This window comes from Pezoporus wallicus, unplaced genomic scaffold, assembly GCF_028554395.1.
Source record: "Pezoporus wallicus isolate ANWC-B61680 ecotype Strahan unplaced genomic scaffold, APGP_CSIRO_Pwel_v1 contig_6520, whole genome shotgun sequence".
Lineage (NCBI taxonomy): Eukaryota > Metazoa > Chordata > Aves > Psittaciformes > Psittacidae > Pezoporus > Pezoporus wallicus.
This window is the reverse complement of record NW_026636887.1, coordinates 398116-423894: the sequence shown is the minus strand read 5'-3', so window position 1 is coordinate 423894 and position 25779 is coordinate 398116. Positions and strand designations below refer to the sequence as shown.

Here is a 25779-nt window from a genome sequence, read left to right as displayed (position 1 = left end):
AAGAAACAATGTGTATGTTGAAAGGACTTGAGAAGAGAGTTTAGCTTAATGTAATGCTTGTGCTTTTTGACACATTTCCAATCAACTCCCGCTCTTAAGTGATTTGTGACTCCTTTACCAGAAACACACCTTCCCTAAAGCCAAACGGCTTCCTCCATAAACTGCATATTCATTTTATGAGCCTGTATCTCAGGCAAAGACACAGAAGACCTCTGGACTGCTACAGAGGCTGCCCATTAATTACTTGCTCTTAACTTCTTTCCTATATTAATTAAATGAGGAGTGTCAGTTTTCAGACCTTTTAACAGGTCTCAAGATAAATATGTAGAGTTTTAACTACCTTCATTGTTTCCTGTGCAGATCTTTAGGTCAGGCTGGGTTTTGCCTCTTTTCTCTACATATCTGTGCTTGTAAGTGGTGGTGGATCTCAAAGCAAATGCAGAAAATCCTCTAACAGGAAAGGGAGAACGGCAAAGGTGAAAGCACGCTGACAGGCCTGAGTTACAGTGAGGACTGTACACTACCTTTAGAATAGTGCCACAGATGGTCCTGCAGACAGTGAAGGACAGACAATTTAATGTTGTAAGGTACCAAAAGCAGAAACAGAGTCTGTCAGAAGCTCTCTTGCATTCCCCAAATTGTTTGTGAAAAGTGGATACTTGTTGAGAGCAGGGATGGAGGTAGAAAAGTCCCCTCTGTGTTTCTTCTGGTGCAAATGAATTATGTCTTGAGGGGAAAAGGCAGCTCCTGCTAAGTATACTGCAGAAAGGGTAAGACTGCCTTATTGCTGAGAAAGCTGTCTATGCTGAGGACTGTAAGTTAAGATTCCCATGTTCCCTTTTTCTGATTTATTGCATAATCACCTGCATGTCATTTAACTTCTCTGCATCTCTCTGTCCTCCTGAAAGAAAAGTCTAGCACTAATGAACAACTCAGGAGAGCTGTAGAGATTAAACTGCCTTTTCCCCCAGCCAAGGACTCAAGGCCACTCCAGTTAGTGCTAAAGTGGTGATCACCAAGGAAAGATTTACCAGATAGTTTCAAATGTGCTTTGAGATGCACATGCCCAAGGTGCAGTGCCATGTTTTGCCACACACTGACCTGGATGCATAAACTACAGTACAATAAGGAAAGCTGTTATCCATCTGTGCTGTAGAAGTCCATAGAGTTTTCACAGGTTCCTGTGCCTGCCTTCCATGCTATGTGCTCAGTAACACAGAGCATCGAATATACTACTCCAGCCAGACTAAGAAACGGATGCAAAGTCTGCAGAATGTTGGAATTAGATGATCCTAAGGTCCTTTCCAACCCTAACTATTCTATGATTCTATGATTTACAGTTCATACATCTTTCTTTGCTTTAAAGGGATCAAAGGCAATTATTCACATTTATTTATTATTATTCATATTTACTTTTCATCTACCTTGTCATGATAATGCACAAGTACAAATTTCCCAAATCAAAACAATATCCAGATTACAGTCACTAACCCTGCAGTATCTTAACACTTATATTTGCATGAATAAGTAGGCACACTTGGCATTTGAGCAGTCTCTTCAGCCATTTAAATTCCTCTCTTTCGCCTTCTTATTTGAAACAAAAAAAACCTGGAAATGAAATGTTCCTGAACTTTTGTGTTCGCTGTTCCTGTATTTGGGGAATGGAATGAGGAAAGAGGCTGGACAATTTAAAATCAGCTTGCAATTCTGAAATCTCAGGGCTCACCAAATGTTTTCTACTTCATCAAAGGGAACTTCTACTGCATAAGCCTTGATTACAATTGTCAAAGACCAGCAAAAGAGGCAACATCATATTAAAATAAAAAGCACACTAATGTTAATCCGTGTCAAAGCTTAATAGTTATAGGATCATTCCTACCTTCATATTCTGAATGTTCTTTAGCATAACATCTCCAATTCTTTGGTAATCTCCTTTAATGTGAGCATTAGAGCGGCCTTCCCTGTCAGCAACAGAAGTATCACATTTAGTCATGCAATAAACCTGCATAATCACTTTTAAGTACAGAAAGGGACTCAATAACTCATTTCTTTTAAAATCTTAACCCCCATGCTCCCTTGCTGGGGAGCACGTGAGGAATCTTCCTGATGAACATGTAATTCCCAGGTACAGGACACCTTTCACCCAGCCTGGCTTGCACTTCTGGCAACAGAGAGGGCAGGCATTTATCGAAGAATTAGACTTTTAAAGACAGCAGCTAGTGGTTTTAAACACACCAGAGAAGGCTGGAAATGGCTGGAAGGAAAGGAAGACAGCAGAATGCCATGACAATATGTACGCCTAGAACAGAAAGATAATTGTGTTTAGAAATGAGGACTGCGGCCCAGAACAGGACCCGCAGGTGCTCCTCCTCTGAAAAGCTTTCTGCTTGTACAGGGGAGGGTGGGACAAAAAACCCCAAATCCATCCAGCATCTGGGATTGACTCATAAATGTTGCATACTGGCAGGAATTTTCTTTCAGTGTGTCACTTCTGTTATTAAAAATGCAAACGGCTCCCTCCCACCCAGCCAGCTGTGCTTGGGTGAGTGCTCCATTTTGGTGAAACCCAGCTCCTGATGAAAAAGATATTCCTGCTTCTAAACCCATGTGTGAGACAGGCAGGGATACCACACACTGACTGAATCCAAACATACATCCTAGAAAACAGGAGTGAAAATCATGAATGTAAGAACCCACTAAAGATCTGTTCCAATCAAGTCAGGTTTTCAAAAGAAATTCACTACAGGGGTGCGGGGAGAAGCACTGTCCTGCTCCTCCTTCCAGCTTCTAATACTGCATCCAAGTTTCCTGCAGTGTGGCTTTTTACATGCTGCCCTTCAGCTCCCACATCAGCACTGGGATACAGATCCAGTCCTGATGTGAGCAACTGCAATTCAGCCAAAGAAATGCACTACCTTGGTAGTGGGTAGAAATAGAATCTACCTATAAATGAACACAAGGTTAACAGGACCTTTGTTTTGGGTTTCACCCACTTGCAGTAGTTCACACTTTAAAGAAAATTCTATGTGTAGTGAAGGGGTAAGTGGACAGCCAGGTGGTAAATCTCTGCAATTTAGCCAGAGAGGTCCCACACTCACCAGATCACAGAGGATGCAGATATTGTTAGGAATACACTTTCACTGGTAAGACACATAGAATTTATTACCTCTTTAAACCCGTATCATTTAAAACCATATTAATCACATTAATAGATGCATATTCAGAAATATATTTTCTTTTGTAGAGTTAAACATGGTTATGTCCATGCTGGACAATCTCTCTGAGTGCTTTTCTAACTGGGAAGTGTGGAGGGCACAACTTGCAAACACTACACAGTAACATCTCCTATTTTATCCTTCAACAAAGAGACTCAGTTGATAAACAAGGACTGCTGCATGTTCATTTCAACAATATCCAGTTTCATAGGCTGCCTTTAATTATTTCCTATTGTGTTAAGTCTCCCAGGCATTCAGATGCCTATTTAAACAAGAAAAATACAGTTCTCAAGATTTTTTATGTGTTTCTTTTTTAATGAACCCAAAGGTTACACTGGGATGAGAAGTCGTTTTGTGTCAATGGTAACTTTAATTAGCATCACCAGCTTTGTAAAACCACTACGTTATATAAACACTGCCATAGCTAAAGTGTGCCCCAAGAAATGTTCTATATTGCAAGGAACAGCAGAGGTATGTATGGACATTACAAGACTACAGTCTCCACACAACCTAAGGATAAAAGTCCAATTTCTCTCTCTAGGAAGCCTCTGCCTGTCAAATCATCTCCCCTCTATGCTGCTCTCTGCCTTTCCCTTCCCCCGTGTCCTATCCATTCAGCTGCTCTCCCCACTGAGATTTCCTCTGAGAGGCTGTAAATAAAGCTTCCCAGTGCTTAAAGCTCTGCTCAGAGTGTGTGTATCAAAGTGCTCTGCTCAGAGTGTGTGTATCAAAGTGCCCCCGACTGAAAACCACAACCATTTGAGGTCCAAGGCAGTAGCACCGCACAGGCAGGGAGCAAGGGGAAGTTGCCCTCCACCCATGCAGTGAGCATGCAGCATCTCGTCCCAAACGGTTCACACTGTGCCACTGCACACAATCCCAGAAATGTCAAAGCCAGATGAACTTGTGCTGCTTTCAGTAACAACATAGTATTTGGCAATTATCTCTAGAAGAATTCTTCCTTTATGTGTTGTTCTCTAACACTCTGGCACTACCGGGATCCTTTTGTCTCTACCTTTAATTTAATCTAATGGACTTCAGTTCGGTACCTTTCTGATTTACTGCCAAGATAAATATTAAATACGTCATTACAGACTGATACTTCTAATCAGAAATTGCTATTCTGATCTCAAGGCTACAATACAGGTTGGCCTGAATACTTGTTGCTAATTTCTTTCCTACTCGCTGGCTACTCAAAGGCTGACCACAAGCCTATTGAAGTCCTAGCGAGTGCTTCCATTGACCTTGTGAACTTCAGCCAGTAATCAGTGCAGTTGTTCACTGAACAGTCAGGTCCTTATTTCCTAAAAGCTGACCCCCCTGTCTGCACAGCCAGCACTGGCTTCTTGCACAGCATCTCACCACATCAGTCACACAAAAAGCACCAGGGACATTCCCCTTCATTGGCTTAGGACACAGACTGGTCCAAAGGCTGTTTTTTAAACAGTCTGAGGGCTTTCAAATCTTCCTCTGTGTCTTGGCAGAGTGACAAAGAGGGAGAGAAGGGGGTTCCTCAAAAGCAAGAGCCTCTCTCCAGCTGCTGGCTGAACAGTAAACTGCTGAACTGTACCACAGCCTTTAGCCCAGGCCAGCAGAGATAACCTCTGCTGCAGGCAGATGCATACTACTGGAACAACTAAAACCCTAGGAAAACCCAGAAATGTGATGGCTGAGTATTCCTCTTTGTTCCAGCCATTCTCCTTGCTTTGGTTATTTATTTCCATGCAAACACTGTATGTTGCAACAGAGACAATTTTCCCACTGGGGATGGTGCATACGCATGTGGGCTGTGATGTGGAGCAGAGGGGCAGGGAAAGCTGAGGACAGGCATAGGGGAACATGTTGACTTCACATCTGCCTCCTAAACCCCATCCTCCACTCCACCCCAGCTCTCTGCCAGGACTCCATAGCAATCCCTACGCTACACCGCCCTCTTCCCCCGTTCCTTAATGGTGCAAATCCCAAGTTAACAAGAAGAAAAGAAACCCCAAGAAAAGAGCATCCAAACACACAGAATATTAAAATAAAACCCAAACACCCACCCCATCAAATGGTGTCTTACTGCTGCAACAGCCAGAAGCACAGCAGTGGAGAAGAGAGCTCTCCCTGTGTGTATGTTTGGAATAACAACACTCGTTGCACTGGAGGGGGAAGAAGCTGCTCATTTGTTGTGCATCAATGGCTAAATTGTTCTTCTTACTCCTTGTTTTCACAGGTCACTGTTTGGACATGGCATCTACCTGCCAGTGACAAGGGACAGGGCTCAGAGACTAGGTTTTTACGGATTTTTATCAGGAGCTGATTATGACCTGACATTGCACACAGGATGTAGGATCCGCCTTCCCCACACATAATGTGCCTTCATTCCACTGACATTGTGGTCTAACACCTCTGAAAATCATGCTGAATAGTTATTCAGCATGATTTAATATCAGGAAATATAATAATATCAGGAGATACTATTCTATAATAAGCTAATTTCCCATTTTTCTCCAGATAGTCCCTTCCTTTTTAGAGTAATGCAAGTGTAAGATTGCAAGCGGAGGACACCAACTGTTATATCTGATAAGAGACTCAGACGCTACCGTATATATTAGTAAAAATGGCCAGCAGCTTGACTTACAGGGGCTACACAAGCAGCTATGTTGGATCTTTTAATTACATGAACTTCTCAGTGTACATCATTGAAAAATTAATGAAAAGAAATCTCAAGTCAGCCAATACTACCCTCCATCATCCAGGTCTGGTAGTAGAAGGAACAGAAATTTGATGGGGATGGTGGGAGGGCAAAGAAGGAGAGAAAGATACCTCAACAGAGATTTTGTCCTCAGGTAAACATAAAAAAAACCTTTACTTCAGCCCTTCAATTAGAAAGAAAAAATAATAACAATAACAAAAAAAAAGTAAATTATATTTACAGTGTGTAACCTTTGCTAGATGTTCAGAACAGCATCTCCTTCCTGGAGACTATAGGCTGTCTTTGAGTACTTAGACACTTTTGACTTTTTAGGACTATTATTAACAAAGTTCTGACATTACAAAATACCTTAAACATTCCTCATTACAACTACCTTTTAAATAAGAGGAACATTCCGTAACTGGAAAAGAAGAGCTGACACAAGTAAAACATCCTCTTCCTTGCATCCACCCTGCTATTACATAGTGCCTCTTACTGCCCTGCCCATTCCAGCCCCTGATGCAGCTGTCCTGTCAGCAGGAAGTGGTGCATGAAATGCTGCTCAAAGCCTTAGAGATGTACCGCTGAAGTCACCAGAACTCCCCAGATTCCCACCAAGCCTTCAAGGAGCGTTCACGCATTTGAAAGACTTTGGGCTGGCTATCCCTGTTGTGGGAGGAAACCCAATATACAGCAAGTATGTGTCACTAATACTTTTAAATGGTAAGAGAGTAGAGCAAGTAACATCATCACATGGAAATATACTTCAGTATATTTCACGCTATATTTCACAACACTTCATGCCTTGCCTTGGAATGTCCTCAATGGTGATCCTGGGCACATTCCACCAGGAGAGGCACAGAAACAAATGTAACATGGCACTGGTGTGACTAATGGAACCTGGACAAGGTATTTCTCTCCCATGATTTCTAATTCATTTGGGTGTAGCAGGCTCTAAACCCCAGAAGTAACCGAAAGTGACTTCAGAAAAGAAACTGTCCTCTCAAAAGTGAGCCCAATGCTCTGCCACCAAGCCCCTTTTCATCTTAGGAATCCACACTGCATTAACTCCAAGGTTTGTACTACAATACATACCTCATTTCTGTACATAGGACAAACACTGCCCAAACTGCCCCCTTCATCCCTCTTCACCAGACATGCAGAACCAGCTGAGCAGTCAGTGCTCATGCATTTGCGAAGCTGAAGATAAGGGTGGCTGCCTTGTTTATATAAACTGTTTTATCAGAATGTTCTTCAGGACCACAAGTACTACTTCCCAAACAAAAAATGGTTAATAAACCAACATTTTAGCTCACCTTCCTACACCTCTCTGAGTGCTCTTTATTACAGGTTTTAAAACTGGCTTCCATGAATCCTGATGAAGGCTTCTCCTTTCATACGCTAAGATCTAAGAGCTTTTTTCTTGCAAATCACCAGCCACACATTTCTCAGCCACATCTGGTCATACTGAGTAACAGCTTGCCTCAGAAGTGACTGTGAAGTGGGAGTCAAACTACTGGCTTTCCTGGGAGGAGAAGAGTCTGCCTGCATTTCTGCACCACACATACTAATTTTCTTCCAAGCCCATGTATAAGGCACAAAATACAGATTTGTACTAACTGATAGTGCTTCTTAAGGTAGAAATGGGTATTCTGGCTTGCCCCAGCATTGCTCTCTGCAATGCTTAGGGGTCAACCAAGGAGGGAAACTTACGATTCTCCATTTGCCGTCTTCTGTCAGAATTTACAGAAACCAGTATGGAAATTCGTAATACAAACACTTAAAGGGGTGTGGGAAGATTAGCTCAGTATTTTTGGCTGGAAAATGGTGTTTGGGGCCCAAATGAATAGCCTATTAAACAGCTTAGATAAATAAAGGAGTAAAACCTAAGTGACTTCTCAGATTCAACCAGCCAGATGCAAAGGGAGCACATCACACTTTGCCTGCACTGCCCACAGTGCATAACATCCTTGCCTTAACATCTCTCAGGATATGGTGCCCTCAACATAAAAAGGACATGGAACTGTTGGAATAAGTCCAGAGGAGGCCATGAGGATGATCAGGGGGCTGGAGCTCCTCCCCAGTGAAGATAGGCTGAGAAAGTTGGGGCTGTTCAGCCTGGAGAAGAGAAGGCTGCGTGGAGACCTCATAGCAGCCTTCCAGGATCTGAAGGGGGCCTATAAGGATGCTGGGGAGGGACTCTTCATTAGGGACTGGAGTGATAGGACAAGGGGTAATGGGTTCAAACTTAAACAGGGGAAGTTTAGATTGGATATAAGGAAGAAATTCTCTACTGTAAGGGTGGTGAGGCACTGGAATGGGTTGCCCAGGGAAGTTGTGAACTCTCCATCCTTGGCAGTGTTGAAGGCCTGGCTGGACAGAGCCCTGGGTGACATGGTTTAATGTGAGGTGTCCCTGCCCATGGCAGGAGGATTGGAACTAGATGATCTTAAGGTCCTTTCCAACCCTAACTATTCTAGGATTCCATGCAAAACGGGAGCTGAGATACGCCATTGCTGAGATATATCGTCCATATTTCCTCCCAGCAGAAAGGGTTGAGAACTCCACACCCTGCCCCCAAAGCCTTGCTGAGGAGCAACCTGAATGAGTCCAGGACTAGGACCTGGATGCCTGTGTGCCTGACACAGCTCTCCTGGCACTTGCTAACAGAACAGCCTGATGTGCACTGTTCTCTGTCCCACATCAGGCAGCTTCCTGCTCTTTTCTCTCCTCCTCTCTTGCTGCTCAAGAGAGCAGAGCCCCATGCATGTCTGCATCCCCTAAAGTTCGTCCTTCCTCCCCTCAAACCCCAGGGGGTCTAGTGGAGTATTTTCACTTGGTCCCTGGAACATGGACAGTCTTGTGTAGAGAGGGTTCAGCACAGTTGGGGTAACTGGGAGGATCCACAGGCTGCTTCACTGGCCCTGCAACAGCACAGGCCAGGTAGAAAACATTGCCCAGAGCAAGGTATGACTGATCTTAGGATGATGTGGAATAAGCCCACCAGGAATCTGCTCAGTTTCATGGCCAGAAAGAAACTCTAGCTGTGAAAAAAGCAGGAACTTTCTATATTCTGCAGTTAGCTACTGGTGTCAGCATCAATTCACATCTTGTTAAAAACTTTATCACTATCAACTAGACCAAGATGTGATACTCTTAGGAAATGCAGTACTAAAGAGAAAAATGAGTGAATTGTGTAAAGAAACAAATCAGACCTGCCAGGATCTATAAGTGGGTCAAAAGGATACCAGCCCTTAAGATGTTCAGTATCAAACAGCCTGCCTCTGACAGCAGATTCAAACAGTTCAGAGGGCCTTGAGCAAGCCAGAAATGATTTTAATAATGCACACAACCTGAGCTTCTTTGAGCCAAATACTGAGTCTATAGATGTTTTAACAAATTCAAAGCAGAAAGCCACCTAACAATTGTAACGTGCAATCCTCCCCTGGCCTTGCTCTCTTCACAGCTCTTTGAGCTGCTTGGATCACAGCTTCACTGCGATGCAAGTCCTGTACAAGCACCCAACACATGAAGGTTTGAAACAAACCTTAGACAAACACACTGATGCAAGCAGGCTGAACTGCGCTTGAAGTTGATAAAACCCAGCATCCTACTTGCTAGGGTAACAGAGATGACTGGTTGTAGGAGGCTCTTCCTCTAAGACAAGGTGCCACAGCACACGTGGGTAGCTAGGGGCTTTCCAGTAGCTTGATGAAGTCCACAGTCCTTTCATTGAAAGGCCCTTTTTTCACAGACTGGGAAGGGATCATCCAGTTCCAACCTCCCTGATGTAGGCAGGGACATCTTCCACTAGACCAGGTTGCTCAAAACCCCGTCCAACCTGGCCTTGAACACTGCCAGGGCTGGGGCAGCCACAGCTTCTCTGGGCAACCTGTGCCAGGGCCTCACTACCCACAGAATGAAGAATTTCTTCCTTATATCTAATCTAAATCTCCCCCCTTTCAATTTAAAGCCATTCCCCCTTGTCCTATCCCTACTTGCTCTTAAGAAAAGTCCCTCACCAGCTTTATTGTGGGCCCATTTTAGGCACTGGAAGGCTGCTAAAAGGTTTCTGTAGGACATGCCACCCCCCTCTGACAAATGCAGAGCATGCTCACATCTCAACACACGCATCCCACCTTCCTTTCTGCTCCACTTGCCTGGAAATTTAGAAGAGCTGACATGAAGGGTCAGATTTAAACAAGCCCATTTGAATCCTGCCCACCCCTTCCTGCATCAGTGCTGCTGGCTCAGCCAGGCCAATGAGGAGCTATGCAGCTGACATAGAGTCTGGGCAGTGCTCTGCACAGCGGTGATGAACACAGCCAAAGCCCACTGGCTTAAAACTACCCGAGGCCAAAGGCAAAGGCACAATCATGGCAATATGGATATCGAGCTAAGTGACCTTGACCACACCGCTGAAGATACTCCCTTCCACACTGCCACTACCTGCTTCTTCTACATGCTGAGGGGTTGTTTATTTTTTGCCACTCACCACTTAAATTAAACAGTAATCTCTACAGGATAGATCTTCTTGCTTGCAGCTTACCTTGGCATCTATTGCATTATGTAAAGGCATCATCTCCAAAATAACACCAGCCAGCCAATCCGCCTCTCTTCCTAAGGCAAGTATTCAAATCTTCCAGAACTTTACATAACAAACACCGTCTTCAATAGTGGTATTATGCTAGGTAAACTCATGCTGTTGGTTGCAAACTGGATGCAGACCAGGGGGAGGAATGTGATTACTTTACTGTCAAGTGAATGAGAGCAGCCATCAGAGAATTCCCAGTGGCTTTACATGGAAGCACATGTAATAGCTGAGCTGATAAAGTCAGAATGAGGTGCCCAGCTGGGGCAAAGTTACCTCAGCAGAATAATTTCGAACAAATTTGTAATGCAAAGTCACTTCATTGCAGATCAGCACGTTGTATCACAGGGTAACTGCAGTTTAAATATGGTATTAGGAGCCTTAAACTGAGGTTTACCACTCTGTGAAACCATAGCCTTAGGACACAAGGAAAAGCTGGAAAACAAAAGGCTTACTTAGCTCTAAAAGAAGCTAACTGAAAAGAAGAAACAAAATAAATCCATGGAAAGTCTAAAGCCTGAATATTCTTTCTTTCTTTTAACGCAGCTCCCCACACTTCCTACAATGCCACCTTTCCACAACGGTCTGTTATTGCAGCATCTTCCAGTTTTTGAAAAACATCACACCTGAACAGGAGGTTGGCACCCACCTGTAGTGCTACCAGCAACCAGAAGGATATAGGGGAAATCTCTGTTTCAACATGTGCTCAAGCAATTAGCACCCAGACAACTCAATAGATTAGACTGCTCTGATAGACAGCAGAACTTGGCCCTTTACTAACTGCATAATTATTTATTTTCTTACCACAAACCCTGAATGCCAACTAGTTGGGGATTATCCCCAACCAGTTGTTAATCCTACACCATGGTTGGAGAAACAACCACTATTTTGTAACATTTGATACTGCCTTATTGGAGTACCTGCAATAAATGTTCCTTACTGGAAAGCAATTAACACCTGTAAAAATCCTGACTGGATTACACCAGTAGCAGCCCTGTGAAAAAAAGGGGAATACTGGCAGAGTTGCTGTGCAGCACTCTGCCTTAAGAGTGACCTTACGTCGAACATCAACCATGGACCCCTGGGCGAGGATGTGAGCTCTAAGAGGCAGTATCACATTCCCCTCACCAGAGAAAACACCCACTAATTCTGGAACTATGCAGGGTGGGTTTGGATAGCACTAGTCTGCAATGTGTTGTGCTTTCAGTCAATGACCATGCTCTTCACAGCACAAGAGCTGAACTCACACACTCTAAGACTGTGTTTTGCTTTTGTTTTGATTAATTAGTTAAAGAGGCATTAAACTGATTAGCACTCATCAGGTCTGCCTGCTCTGCTTTCACGTGGTTTTCCATTGTTACTTTTCTAACCACAAAGCAAAAGTTGGGCTCCCAGCACCAAAGATAGACTACCAAAAAAACCGTCTGCGCACAGCAAGACGATCTAGTCCAGACAGATCTAACCAGAGCAAGAGGGCTTCTGTGTGCTGCCTCTGCTCAGATATCAGTGGTCAAATGAACTAAGAGTCCTCCCAGAAAAGAATTACTCACTCCATAGCTATTTCACAAAAATGCCATGTTTTACTGTCACTATTATGCTAAAGGTAGATAATTTTAAAGTTCAGTGCCCTCTTCCAACACTCTGTCAATTCACAGAGTGCACTGCAGACTGTGAGAGTGTCAAAAATATGGTGCCTGCAGAATGGTCTCTGAAAACCTACACCTGTTTGACAGAATCCTTCTTTATCACTGGTTAGCCTGCTTGCAACATGTTTTTCAGAAGATCTGCCATATAGAAACATTGACATTTGGCAAAAGAAAGCTTCATCCAGAATTATTATCTCATTTGCATATGTCTGTACCCGAGACATCCAAACAACAGAGTTTGTCGAGTAAACACGAACAAAGCATGATTCAATATACCCAGTCTGTTAATAACCAACAGCTGCAACTTTCACAAACCTGCCACTACAGTGGAGCACAACAAGTTAGCCAAAAGGGAATGCAAAAACACTCAACTGCATGAAATAACACAGCTAAATAACAAACAACAGTCTTACCACAGAGCAAGTCTCTGCTCAATTTCCTTGAGAAAACCAGCATGAAATTTGTGCAAAGGTTCAAAGTTGGAGAAAATGAGATTTTTCAGTGTTTCAGGCATGCAATCCTCTTGACTCACTGCACTCTGAAACCACTACAAACAAAAAAAAGAAAGCAAAATTATCAGGGGGTGAAATGCAGCAGGTATGATAATTTGCTGTCTTTATACACCTAACCCAGTAAGGAACTCATTTAGCTGGTGCTAAGAATACAACCCAGGCTACCCCTGGCACTCCCGCATGCTGAACTGGTACTCCTATCTGTGCTTAGTTATAAAAGAAACTCCCTTCCCCTTTGCCATCCCTTATCAAATCGTGAAAATTCTTTTCATGCCCAAACTGGTTGGTCAATACAAACTGAAGCTGCAAATGCTGTAGGTGCAAGAGAAAGTGTATTGCAACACAACAAAAAAAATATGCTCTGCTTTTTGCTGAGTTCTGTCTGAAATCCCTTTCACAGGAGTTGGTACAGTAAACACTCAAGCCCCTGCTGCTGTGTGCAGGTAGAGAACAGCACGAACTTTGCACAGTGAACAAGGATGGTACTTTCCACCTGCAAGACAAGACAGTAGGAGCAGAAAATAGGAGGGTCAGTCCCAAACACTGTTAAGACTGCAAGAGGTTCCTGCTCAGTTTTGCTCCATATTCTCTTTATTTCGCCCTAAGAGACATATGGGGGATGTAAAGCCATAGGACTAGGGGTCCTGCCAAGGTGGCACAGTCTCTAATCTTCAACATGATAACACTACTACCTCCTGGCTGCCCTGAGGGATTCTAGCTATGTACAGTTGACTTCCAGCAGTGCCTAGAAGGCTGCTGGGACCATAGAAGGCTGTTACAGCAGCTGGAGCTGATCCAGCCCTGAGATAAAGAGAGATCCCTCCCAAGCCTCCCTCTCCCCTGCTTTGTCTCTACAGTGAGCAGAGCTGAGGTTGAAGAACTGCATGCTTACCAAGTCATGCATGACACTTGTTCCTTCTACCTTTTCTAATGACACTGGTTACTCTCAGTGGCTTCCTGGGCCAGTCATCTGTGGAGGACAGCTGATGGGTCTGGTGATTAGCTAAGAGCCACTTGTATGCCTCTTGGTGGCAGAGCAAATACAAATTTGCCTACCACAAGAATAAAGACCAGGGTGGGAAATGAGGTTTAGTTCTGAAGACTTAAAACTTTCTGTTTCTGCAGCCACTGACGAAAGCAGATGAAAAAAGTATATCTACTGTTGAGACTGCAGCAGTGACCACCGTCCCACAGAACCTGGCCTTTTCCTTTGTTGCCCCCGCTTCACAGAAAGCCAAGGTAAATGGGCAGTGGGACCACAGCTGCCTGTAACAATCATGCTGCTCTAACCCACACTGGCTATATCTCAGCTGGCGTCAGTGCAACTGCATCTGCCACATGGGCTTCTGAAACAGATGAGAAGTTGGGAAGAAGGTGTCCGTGTTTCCCAGCTGGTACCAATGGAGTCTTCTCTGCAGCACATCCTCTTTACCACAACACTCAATGCAGGACGTGGCCATGCACCTCACAGTTTCACACACTGGATTATTAAAGAGCTAGCTGATCTGGAGCTGGCAGCCCTGCTGAAATACCATGAGGGGTTTTGGATCCAGTGTCCTTTTAAAGACAATTGTTATTTAAGGCTAAATCTTGCACACATTACACTTGGAAGTTAAACAAGACTGTTGGTGTGTGTGCAAAGAAGACACATATTTGCCTTGGTGATTTTAACAATCACACCCTGATCAGATGCTATGGATTAGTGACTCATTTAACAGACTGAAGCTGTCTTACTGAAAACTCAGAATCATTCAAATAGGTCCTCCACAATATTTCATGTTAAATGGAGAGCATTTAATCCAGCACAAAACATTTACACGTCACCCTAGAGAGCTACTTCAGTTTTAAGAGAAGTCATTGAAAACCCACAGGCATTTTTAGTAATTATGACCACAAAGTATGAGAGCAAGAAAAAAAATAACTCGGCTATGTCTCAAGTTCCTCAACCTAATATAGTTTTGTAGTGCATGTTACTAACCACAATGCAGATCTCTACTCTCTGCTTTTTATGTTATTTCCTCCTGAGAGCTGTACTCCTGTGCACTGTAGAGACTACCTACAATGCAGAATATGGAAGTAGCATGGGACAGCTAAAATGTTAAATGGAGCAGATGAAATACTACTGCTGACTAGAGATTCACATGTTTCATGAGTAATGCTCAAGTAAACATACCGATGTGATGACTTCAAGGTCCTTCAGGTATGTTCGTTCTGTGGTCGCCGCTTCTTTAGCAATGAAGTAAGCTTTCTCAGTTGGGAATCTCTGCAAATTGCAAACACATTAGGTTCTCATCTGCTTTTATGAAGCTGCTTTCTGTAGGAAAAAACTGCAGACAACAATTGCCAAGAGATTTACAAACTAGTGACCCTTGCTTGTGGTTACTGTGACTCATGCTTGAATGTTCCTAAGCCCTGAAGCCCTGAAAACAATCCTTCATTGCAAACACAAGAGAACAAGCACTTTCTATGGGTTCTTGAAAGACTTTTTTTCTGCCAAGGTGATTGCTACAGCTCTGGGGTGCTGAGGCTCCTTTTAGGTTATTCCACACATCCAGAGCAGGATGTATTCTTAAGTTCACAAAGAAATCCTTTGCAAGCTAAATAACCATTTGAATCAAATTTGACAAAATGACAATAATTACTGTCTGATTATTATAAATTTCATCATCACCCATCACTCTGAATAAGAATCCACAGTAAAAATACTCTTAAAAAAGTAAAATCTGTAAGCTTTTCCCATTGTGGCTTGACAATAGTGGGAGAGGGTTAGGGTCTTAGGGTAAATTACAGATTTCAAATTTCAGGAAAAAATCAAAACTAAAACAACAAACCAAACAAAATCTTGTGTTACCCAAGAGGCAAAAGTCATAGAATCACAGACTCACAGAATACCAGGTTGGAAGGTACCTCAAGAATCATCTGGTCCAACCTTTCTAGGCAAAGCATGACCTAGACTGGATGTCCCAACACCCTGTCCAGCTGAATCTTGCAAGTGGCCAGTGTTGAGGAATCCACCACTTTCCTGGGGAGACTATTCCAATGGCTGATTGTTCTCATTGTGAAAAATTGTCCTCTTGTGATCAAGTGGCTTTGATCTCTTAATTTTGAAAGGTCAAAGGACCCCCCAACTGATCTGCTCTTTGTTGCTCAGGAAGCAAGGAGGAAGAGCAAAACACCCTTAGATCTTTTGCTTCTACATTTCCACCCTGAAGATGCAGAGGATGTGCTAGAAAGGGATGCAAAGTAGATTGTGGGTATTTCCTAGCCAGTATATAACTCCATAGGAACCATCATCAGCTGGCATACACAGCAGTCACTGGCTGCTGTAACTTTGACTGACATAAAGAATCATGAGGCCATTAACTGATTCTTGTTTATTTTTCTTCTCAAATTTCTCTCGTATCTTGCTAACTCTGCACAGTGGGAAAAAGGGATCTTCCTTACGTATGCTCCCATTTTCCAACAAAGCCATCTGAGTTCCTACCCTCTTCCTATTGAGATGCTCAGGCAACAGAAGGACAAGATCAAGCCCCTTGCCCAGCAGTACAGCAGAGAGAAGCCAGCAGGCATCCAGAATAACCTGGCACAGACAGAATTATTTCTATCTTCTAAAAGCAGTGTTGGATGTGATGCTCCCATATGGCTCTGCTGCAATGACAGGGCTGAGCCAAACTCTTCCTGCTGAACACTTCAGGCTGTGGCTCAAAGACAGCGTTTTCAACTCCTACAATCAAATGCTCAAAGTGGTGGTCCCAGTAGAGACAGACTGTAAAGCCTGGGTTGGACACTTCTGCTCAACGCCGTGTCTTTTCCCTCTGTCACCTGGATATTTTCTCTCCAATAACACACTGTTTTGTTGCAACAAACTACCGAACTCCACTCCTTAAAAACAAGCTGGATTTATAGCAGACCCTGTCAAAACATGCTTTTAAAGTTCCAAGCAATAGGACTGGCCCAGATTTATCCCACACTGAACTTAGGGACACAGAGCTACCTATATTCTCGCTCCTGTTTAAAAAGGAGCTGGGGCCCTAATTCCTTCACCTCTGCTCAGGAGAATGTACCAGGGCACTGAGCCCTCAGCTAAAGCAGTGCTGTGGTTCTGGCCTGACCTGCTCCAAACTGTGAATTTGGCCTCAGGAGCACAGGGATGCTCTTGGAAACACCGTGGCTAAGGACAGCAGATACCAAGTCACCCAATTTGACTTATCTGTGTGAATCCTATAGCTGTAGGGGTCTAGATATTAGTCACTTCGACCAACAGCAGTAGCCACAACACAACATGGAGAAGAAACCCAAGGCTCTGCCTTACCTTTTTCTTGACCTCTTCCTCATCATCAGTCCTGATGCATGATGGGTCATTCAGCAAAGGGCTGATCAAGGGAGATGGCTGCTTGGCATCAGGGCTCAAGTTTGGAGATAAAGACATGTTTGCTACCGATGGGCCTCCCTGGGAATTGATGGAGAGCTCTGAAAGGTGAGGGCTGCCAGTCAGAGAACCTGCTAAAAGAAGGGTAAAAGAGAAATCAGTTAGGACAAGTTCTTTCTAGAAAGTACCAAAAGGAATTAAGTTGCAGTATGTGAAATTACACTATAAGACACAGGCATCAGGGTCCTCAAACTAGTTCAAATGGACTTGAAGCCAGAGAATGTGCATCCACTTGTATTAACCAAGGGACTGCAGCATTGTTTTAGCTGATAAAACTGGCTGAAATTAGTGTCTCTGTAGGGAAGGGATCAAGGCATACATGACTGGCTGCAATATTTACTGCTAAACATCAAATTAGTATCAAATTTTTCACTACTGTAATCCACTCTATAAAAAAGAATAAATACAACAGTAAGGGAGTCACTCTAGGAGTGTCATTCTTTCTAACGAAGTAGAACTGCAAAGACTCAAATCATTATTTCATATGGAGCTATAGGACACAAGTTAGAACAAAATTATCTAATGGAAGTCTAGAGAAAAAGAAACTACGACTTTCTACAGCAATGTTGCTGCTAAAACCAGTCTGATCTAACATGAAAGAAGAAAACTACTAGTTCCCAAATTTCTACACACAACACAAGTATGTATATTATACCTTGTAGGTCTTTCCATGCTCCTCTGATTGTTTGGGATGGAAATGCTAGCATTACATTTACATAAGAAAAGCAATACTTTTAATGCACAAAGAATGACATCTTCAGATCATCACAGATATAAAGTCCCATTTAATTTTGGATTAAAAATATTAAAGAATCAGACAATTAATTACACTTCCATGGATTTATATACACTACATAAAATATAACTGAAATTAGCATTTTGTTTTCTGGGAGGCAGCCAGACTACTGACTGCAGAAAGGAAAGAATTTGCCAAAAATGCTCAATGCTTTCCCAGTTATCCCCTCCTCCAAACCTCTGAAAATCTAAACCTGTTTTAGAGGATAGATCTGTCATGTGGAAGAACATTTACAGTCTGTAGCGTTTTGGCATCATACATCAAAATCCAACCCCAAAAATGTGACAGGTTCCTGATTACCTCATCTAATAGGACTAAATGTAAACCACATACATTGCCATATATAATTACGGTCACACACATTTTACTATCATGTGTTTATGCCCTCCCTAGATTATGATAAGTAAGTGTTCCTGCTGCTACAACACAGCTGAGGTACTCTAGTATACATAGGCACCAATAAATGTAATTAGGCCAGTAATAAAACCTATTTATTTTATGGAAGAACTCAATATTTATTCCTAGAACATGAATGCTTTCAAATTCCAAACCAGTTCATGTTTATATATCATTCCTTTGAGAAAGAGAAGGAAAAAAACAATACAGTTATCAGTTTATGTAATCATGACAGTTATGTAGCCTATTATAAATCAAAGTCAAAGCAGTACTTGTCTGAAATAAATGTCTGTATTATTACAGCTAGCAAGAAAGGATTTCCCAACAGTTTCACACTAAATCAATGTTCAGTGAAATTTGAGAAAATGCCACAGCTTGTTACACAAATGTCAATTTTATTGACACTAGCACACAACTGTATACAGTGTTTTCAAAAGAAATGGAATTCATCATTGAGAAATAGTGAAACAGATTAATAGCAAGGTTGTAAAGTTTAAAGTACTTAACTACATTACAAAAGACATAAGAAAAGTTGTATCACCTCAAACGTGGAAACAAAGAAATTCTGGCACTATGTCTGTCATATGACAGTGAATAAATGATTTGCACCTCTGTGAGAAGTTCACAGGCATTATAGTCTAGAAGTTAAGTAGCACCTATCTGTGATAGACAGATATAGATATATTGACATATCTATCTACCTATTTATAATCCTAGATCTAACTTCTAATGTACTGGAATTTTTATCAGTACAACTCAAGTATTTCAAACTACAGAATATCAAATGGATAATGGATTAAAAAGATTTCCTAACCTACTCTTGGAACACATGACTTGGGAAAAGTATTATGGAAAGTATCACAAAAAGTGTGCCTGGTGGTTCACAGCATTGAATATACACCCCACTGATTAAACACTTGCACATCAATACATCATTGACATTCTCAAAGTTACTTTGCAGCAAGCTGAAATGCTACATCCTCCTTTCTGGTATCAATATGGACATGAGCAGTGACCAAAGCCGACCACCACCACCTGCAAGCAAGAGCTCAGTTAGACCCCATCTGCCAATACGCTGAACAAGTGAAAATTAAAGCTAGGTATAACAAAGCAGCCTCAAAATGCTGTTACATTAGTACATTCTAGGGTTGAATTACAACCAACACATCCAAAAAGATTAACACATTGGACGTTGTCTTGGTAAAGGTGGGAAAAAACCTCATTCTGCTGTGAGAAAGTAAGTCAGGCAGAAATGAAAATGGAAGGTCTTCTCTCCCCCAGCTCAAATCAATCAGGGACAAGTGTCATGCTGATGGGTCATAGCAATGCTGCAAAGTGACATTCTCTTTTTCATGGAGGAACAAATAACCTGCATTGACCAAATCGTCTTTTCTCAGAGTTTCATCTGACCTCCTGTCACGTAAGAGTATGTTCATATATGCTCTACTCATCAACTACATACACTTCAGAATATAAGCAGAAGAAGAAGGGAGACCAATCTTATTTACAAGGTATTGAAATGTCTCACATTTTACCCTAAAGGGTTCATTGACTGACAGGCAATTATTAGTAATGTCAGTTGCCAGATTCAAGTGGTACTGCACAACACATTGGAGGCCTAAAAGGTTTGCAGCTAGTAACATGGAGTTGTCATTGCTTGTATATGATTTTATTTAGTTTCAGACTTGGGCCATCTTTCAAATATAATGGAGCCAGCTATATACACATAAACCAAGAGACAAGTACAAAAGGATGTTTACCAAAGGGTTGCTTAAGCACATGCTAAAATGACATCCTTGGTGGAGTGGATAGGAACTAAGCACTTGCTTTAATTCTTATCTGAGCTTGGGATTAGGAAGAGAAACGAACAGTGGTTGATGACTGGCAATAATGAGATACACTTTACCACGGTATGGCAGATTAGCCCATCAATGCCAAAGTACCTGGAGCAGTCCTTAGTTCCACTGAGCTGGTTTACTCTCCAGGCACTGGGAAAGGTGCTACAGCAGAGAAGGTGACAGAAAAAGTAAACCTTGATTGAAAGCTAACGTGAAAAACAAAAAGAGAACAACAATGGCATTTTACATGGCCATGAAACTATGGGTTATTGTCCTACCTTTACACGTGCCTCATCCCTTTCCATCAATACACATGTTCCATGTGCTAAGTAAAATGAAGCCAGTGGCTAAAATCAAACACGTAATAGCTATGCCTCTGTCAAAACACACATCACAGTTACATGCTACAATATGGTGGAGCGCTGGAGCGGGGTGCCCAGCCAGAGAAGGACAGGCTAAGCTCTCTGCCTGACTGGCCAACTGTGATCCACCCCACTAGCACTATGTGCTTTACTCTAGGCTTGCACCATGCACAGATGTTAACCCATAGGAACCTGCGCCGAGGTTGGTGCCTACAGAGCCTTGGGCTGGCTGAGCTATACTGCTTTAAAACACAGCTAGTACCAGGAAAAAAAAGAGTTCAAATCAGTACTTTTCAGTTGATGAAGAAAGTCAGTTCAAATCATAGGTAAGCTGAATTGCCTGCTGCTCTGTTGATTACATTGACAGCATAAGATGATCTGAAATCCCTGGCTGATGACTTTGACCTAGCATGGGTGGGCTCCCCTCTTTGTCAGGAAGACAAATGGGACTCTGTATCCTGAAGATACTCCTCTATGCCTTTTCTCCCGAAACTGCTGAGTAACAAACTACAGACACTTAGTGTTCTGCATCTGCTTCAAAAGTTCCTATTCCCTACACACTGTTTTAACAGTGAGGAAGAGTACAGCAGTGTTAAGATGCTCCTGGGTATGTTCCTCCTCTACGGAGTCCCAAGAAGTAAAAATGACTCAATGATGGGAACTGAGAGGAAGCATCAACCATTGCTGAAGGTGACTGAGATTCTGCTGGAAAACTTCATGTACAGCTACAGTGCTCACTAACTCAACTGTTGAGTTTATATTGCTCTTAAGGTTTATAGGTTTATTACAAATTTAAACGTATTAAGAGCCAGAAAAGCACCTTTTTTAATACCTGGAATGCTGCAGGGCTTGTTCTCTCTTAAGCCTGCTCCACAACCTGCTCTGCAGTCAGTAGAAGCTTGTGACATCCAGATCCCCGTTACTCTGCTTTAATGGCAGATCAGTGCTTTCTAAACTCCAGTCCGAAAGATGAAACCCAAGTTGTTGTCCTTTTGTGTTTTGCATTACTGAACATACAACTTATGAAGGCTCTTTAATAGGAAAGTATCTGACAGAGCTGCTGCTGCTGTGACCACACAGGTCTAGCTTAATTTTCCATAGTCACAGTGGTTGCATGTTTCTAATTTCGAGCTAAAAAGTTTTGTTCAGAGAAAGATGCATAGTACAAAATGACATGGGGGACAGATAACACCACATGAAGTGGCAGAAATTTTCATATGCACTTCACCAATGACAGAAGTACCTTAGATTGGAGAAGAGTTTAATAAGGGTGTCTATCCCTTCTCTCCCCAGCTGTGAACCAGGCACAGCTGTGCTGCTGAGCTAACAGAGTTATTGGATGGAGATTCTGCATTGTTCTCCCACAATACAAGAACAAAATCCACTGACTGCCATGAAAGCTTGAGGGGGACTAGTTCATCAAGCTGCACTCTTCCCCATTATACAGAACAAGCTGGAGTGCTGGATACAGATTGTTAGAATTAAAGATCTTGAAAAGTAACTATACATCAGCCGTAAATTTATGTACAAATACCCCTGTATACGGTACCAAAGAATCTGGGGAAGAACGCGAATCAAAAACAACTCGGGAAGAGAGTTTCATGTCACACATAAGCAGTAACTCTGCCTGGCTTGAAGAGGAACATGACAGGGAGAAAGGTTTGCATTCGACTTCACAGCTTCAAAATGCATGCCTATGGCAGGAGTGGCAGTGAGTGGCAGGGATTTGGGAGAATGGTGCACTCTTTCAATGGACCAATTCGCTCATATTTAGAACAAAGCATCAGCCAGCAAATGGACAGAACAATTAAACCAGTCACAGTTTTACAGCAAAATACCAGTTAGAATGAGTAAAAGCCTTCAGTACAGGTAAAATTAAAAATAATAATTAAAAAAATTAATTCCATGCATACACAGTTAAATGGCTTGACATGCTTATAGTCTCATCAAGCTTGGTGTTGGTTTAGTAGCCAGAAACCTCTCCAGTTGGTAAAGGTCCATGCTTTATTGGTATACTGTGGTTTTAGACAGTGGTGAGTGTGAAATCAGACAGTAACTGCTGTCAGCCTACATCAGGGTATACTTGCATCTTAAGAACAAAGAGTGAACAATACAGCCTGGGAAGAATACAAGGTCACTGGGCATCAGTCCTTTGTCTAGCCTTGATCCTTCCAGACAGAAATAGAGCAACCTATAGAAGGATTCCCTGATGTACCCAGAGCTAGGGCTGGTTTGCTTTTGTTTCTTTGCCTTTAAACCAACTTGACATAGTGCTACAAAAGAACTGAAAATGTTCAGCCCCCATGTAAGATTATGCCACAGATACTGTCCATTTCATCAAGACATCTCCCCAAGACTGCAGTGATCCTGCTTACATGAGCTATGGCAGACAGACTCCATCATCACTGGGTGCAGCCTTCATTAGGAAATGAAGGGCAATTTGGCTGTGCTCAATGGAGCTCAAATGGCCAGGAAAACAGACTTTCTCCCCCCCTCCCTCCACTCTCCTGGTCCTTAACAATGTGTTGTTTCTCAATTTGAGACTCACAACCTGGTGGGGGTTTTCTCCAGTTCTGAGGTGAGGAGTGCTCTATAAGACAGGATTACTGTAATAAGAGGAATTAGGTACTCCCAATACAAATAGGTATTTCTGCAGTAAAAGGACATTGAGACAGTGCTCCAAACAATGCAAGGAACAGAAGATACACCATGCTTTGAGGATAGACAGAACATTGAAAAGGCTTCTTCTCCCAGAGAGGTACATGCTGACAAAACAGTGCATACAATGAAACAAAAAATGTTTATCTTTAAACGGTATTAAACAAATGACAAAAATGAGAATGAAGTCCCCAGCATTTTCAATTTTAAAAATTAATTTTAACTATTGAGATTTATTTAAAAAAATCTATGCATGTGCACACACAGAAATCAGGAAAGGGCTGGATAAGTGAAACACTGCCAAGCTTATGAACTTTGTTAGTGGGCCCAGGTGAGTTTCTTAGCAGGAAAAGGGAAAAATATAGATTCAGCTAATCAAAGATTTGTAAGTGCTTTATGGAAAGGCAACATTCATGAGCTCTAACATTCACTGAACTGAACAGAAAGACCAACCTCTGATCTTACTGTAAACCATCAAAGGAAAAAACCCTGTTTTCTTCTCAAAACAGGATTTGCAGCATTTTAAAGCAAGCATCTAATCTAATTTTACAAGCCTGAAAGCTCTTGAATAAGAAAGCATTCATTTTCTTTCAACCTTCCATACTCAGTCCATGACAGCTGTATCATTACTGTCTTTAGAGTTAATTTTTATCAGTAGGAACTCTGGGTTTTTATGGCTCTCAGGAGCCAAAACTTTACCAAAACCCCATCAATTAAAATTATACCTTAAAACTCTAATGATTCTAGAGCAAACTAAGTATTTACCATCATGTCATGTAGATTCATGATTCTAAGGTCTTTACCCCCCTTACTGTAATAACACCATCTCTTATTGTGAAAAACATGCCTGTGAATACACAGCTCAGCCAGGCACACAGGCTTTAAAGATCTCTTAACATTTAAAATGAAGTGCTCACTACTTTTAATGACAAACAAGATAAACCAAGCTTATTCTACATGCTCTTTATAGACCACAGAATTAGAACAGAAGACAAAATACTCTATAAAGAACTGCTACATGTCACCCAAACTAGGCTTCTTATTCATAAAAAGCCTTTGAGTTTTAAGTAGAAATTCTGCATTTTAAAATATCAATGGCACCACACAGCCTACCACACGGAGGAATGCAGAAGATGCTTTTGCTCAGGATCCACACGTTGCACAAGAATTATTTTCCTTATAAATATAAGTAAATAAGATACATGCCCTTGTCTAGGCTTATTTCAGCAACTAAAGAAGTTACTGAAATAGAGGCAGAAAGATTTTGTAAATTCTGATTTCCTAAGATTTAAACTTCCTTCCTTTCTAGAAACTGACAGCACGGCCAAAATTTTCTCGTAAAGCAGCTTGACTGAAACCAGAGTCTGCTGCTACTCACATTTGAGAAAGGTTACACACTCTAATCTTTGGTGCCTCCTGATGTTAACACCGTGTATCAGACACAAAACCCCAAAACCTTCATCATCAAGTAGGAGACAGCAACAAACAACTGGGTTTCTGACAAAAGGACTGTTGGCCTATCACTTGTGTCTCACAGCAGGGTAACAGAAGAAAGGTGTACATATAAAAAACTGTTCAAGAAGATTCGCTTTCCTTCCTATATTTAGGGTCTTTCTTATTTGGTATGGAGAAGAGGATTGATCCCCTAAATGAAGAGGAAAGAGGTGCGCTAAAATGTACAGAAAATGCCTTAAGAAACTACACTGTTCAGAGACAGAAGCATTACTGGAAGACTAAAAGGGACTTCAGCTTCCTTCACTTTATACATGCTTGAACAGAGAACCTTGTGCCTTCACACTCACAGCCCTTCCAGCTGATACAAACCCCACTGATGAATGAGGTGGATCTCCAGTCGTCCACGTCCTTGTCCACAAAAGTAAGTGATAGCCAACTCCTTCACACACATGCGGAGGTCAGGAAAAAAGTTGGACTGTTAATTTGTTTTTCAACATTACAAGTTAAATTGCAGCAATTAAAATTTCATTCTTAGGTCACCTCTGACAGCAGCCTAATGCCTCATTATGACAAATAAGTCTCTTTAAACAAACATGGTATTTGACAGAATTTAGAGATCAGACATCCTTTCTTCTCCTGAAGAACTGTTCCAGAAATAGCCACAATTCATGCTAATTGCACATAAATCATACTGATGAGATCTGAATCACTGCTATCAATATTCAAAATCAGGTCTATTACCAGAGCTCAACTGACCAACACAATTCTTGCTCTCTATACCCTAAGGAACTACTGGGGCTTTAAACTCTCAGGAAAAGGGTGGAAAGCATGCTATGCCAAAGGGAACTGTAAATAAATAAGGCTAGACATTTTCAGTGTGTTTAAGGTATTTCCTGTTCTCTTTTCTTTTGTCTTCCCAACCCTGGAGCCCTCCAGAAGAAACTTCAATTATGGAGATAATATGTGTGCGTTTATTGTGGGACAGAAGACAACATAATTTAAAACATTTCTGCTTCTTTAGTGAAGAAAAGGAGAAGCTATAAACAGGTCTTAGATCTGTCTAACCCATTTTCCATTTGACTTTCTCTGGTCACCACCAAATAATTGCATGCACATCTGTACATGCAATCTGTACCTGCGTAAGAGGCCAGATAGGAACTTCTGGTGTGAATGTTACCGCTTCAGAATGAACACAGCTGCTTCA

The 25779-nt window shown here is 42.0% G+C and overlaps 1 protein-coding gene across 6 annotated transcripts in view; it reads right to left on the bottom strand.

Moving 5' to 3' along the window:
* FARP1 (FERM, ARH/RhoGEF and pleckstrin domain protein 1) overlaps positions 1–25779 on the bottom strand; it is a 217393-nt gene that overhangs the window by 16974 nt on the left and 174640 nt on the right. For 4 of the 6 annotated variants that reach the window (XM_057402081.1, XM_057402086.1, XM_057402084.1 and 1 more), the window contains exons 14-17: positions 16954–17144; positions 14815–14904; positions 12543–12676; positions 1880–1961 (exon numbers count right to left, since the gene is read on the bottom strand). In XM_057402081.1, coding sequence (XP_057258064.1) covers positions 1880–1961; positions 12543–12676; positions 14815–14904; positions 16954–17144 — 497 coding nt within the window. The remainder of the gene's footprint in view (positions 1–1879; positions 1962–12542; positions 12677–14814; positions 14905–16953; positions 17145–25779) is intronic. The other 2 variants (XM_057402083.1, XM_057402085.1) reach the window with 1 other exon arrangement.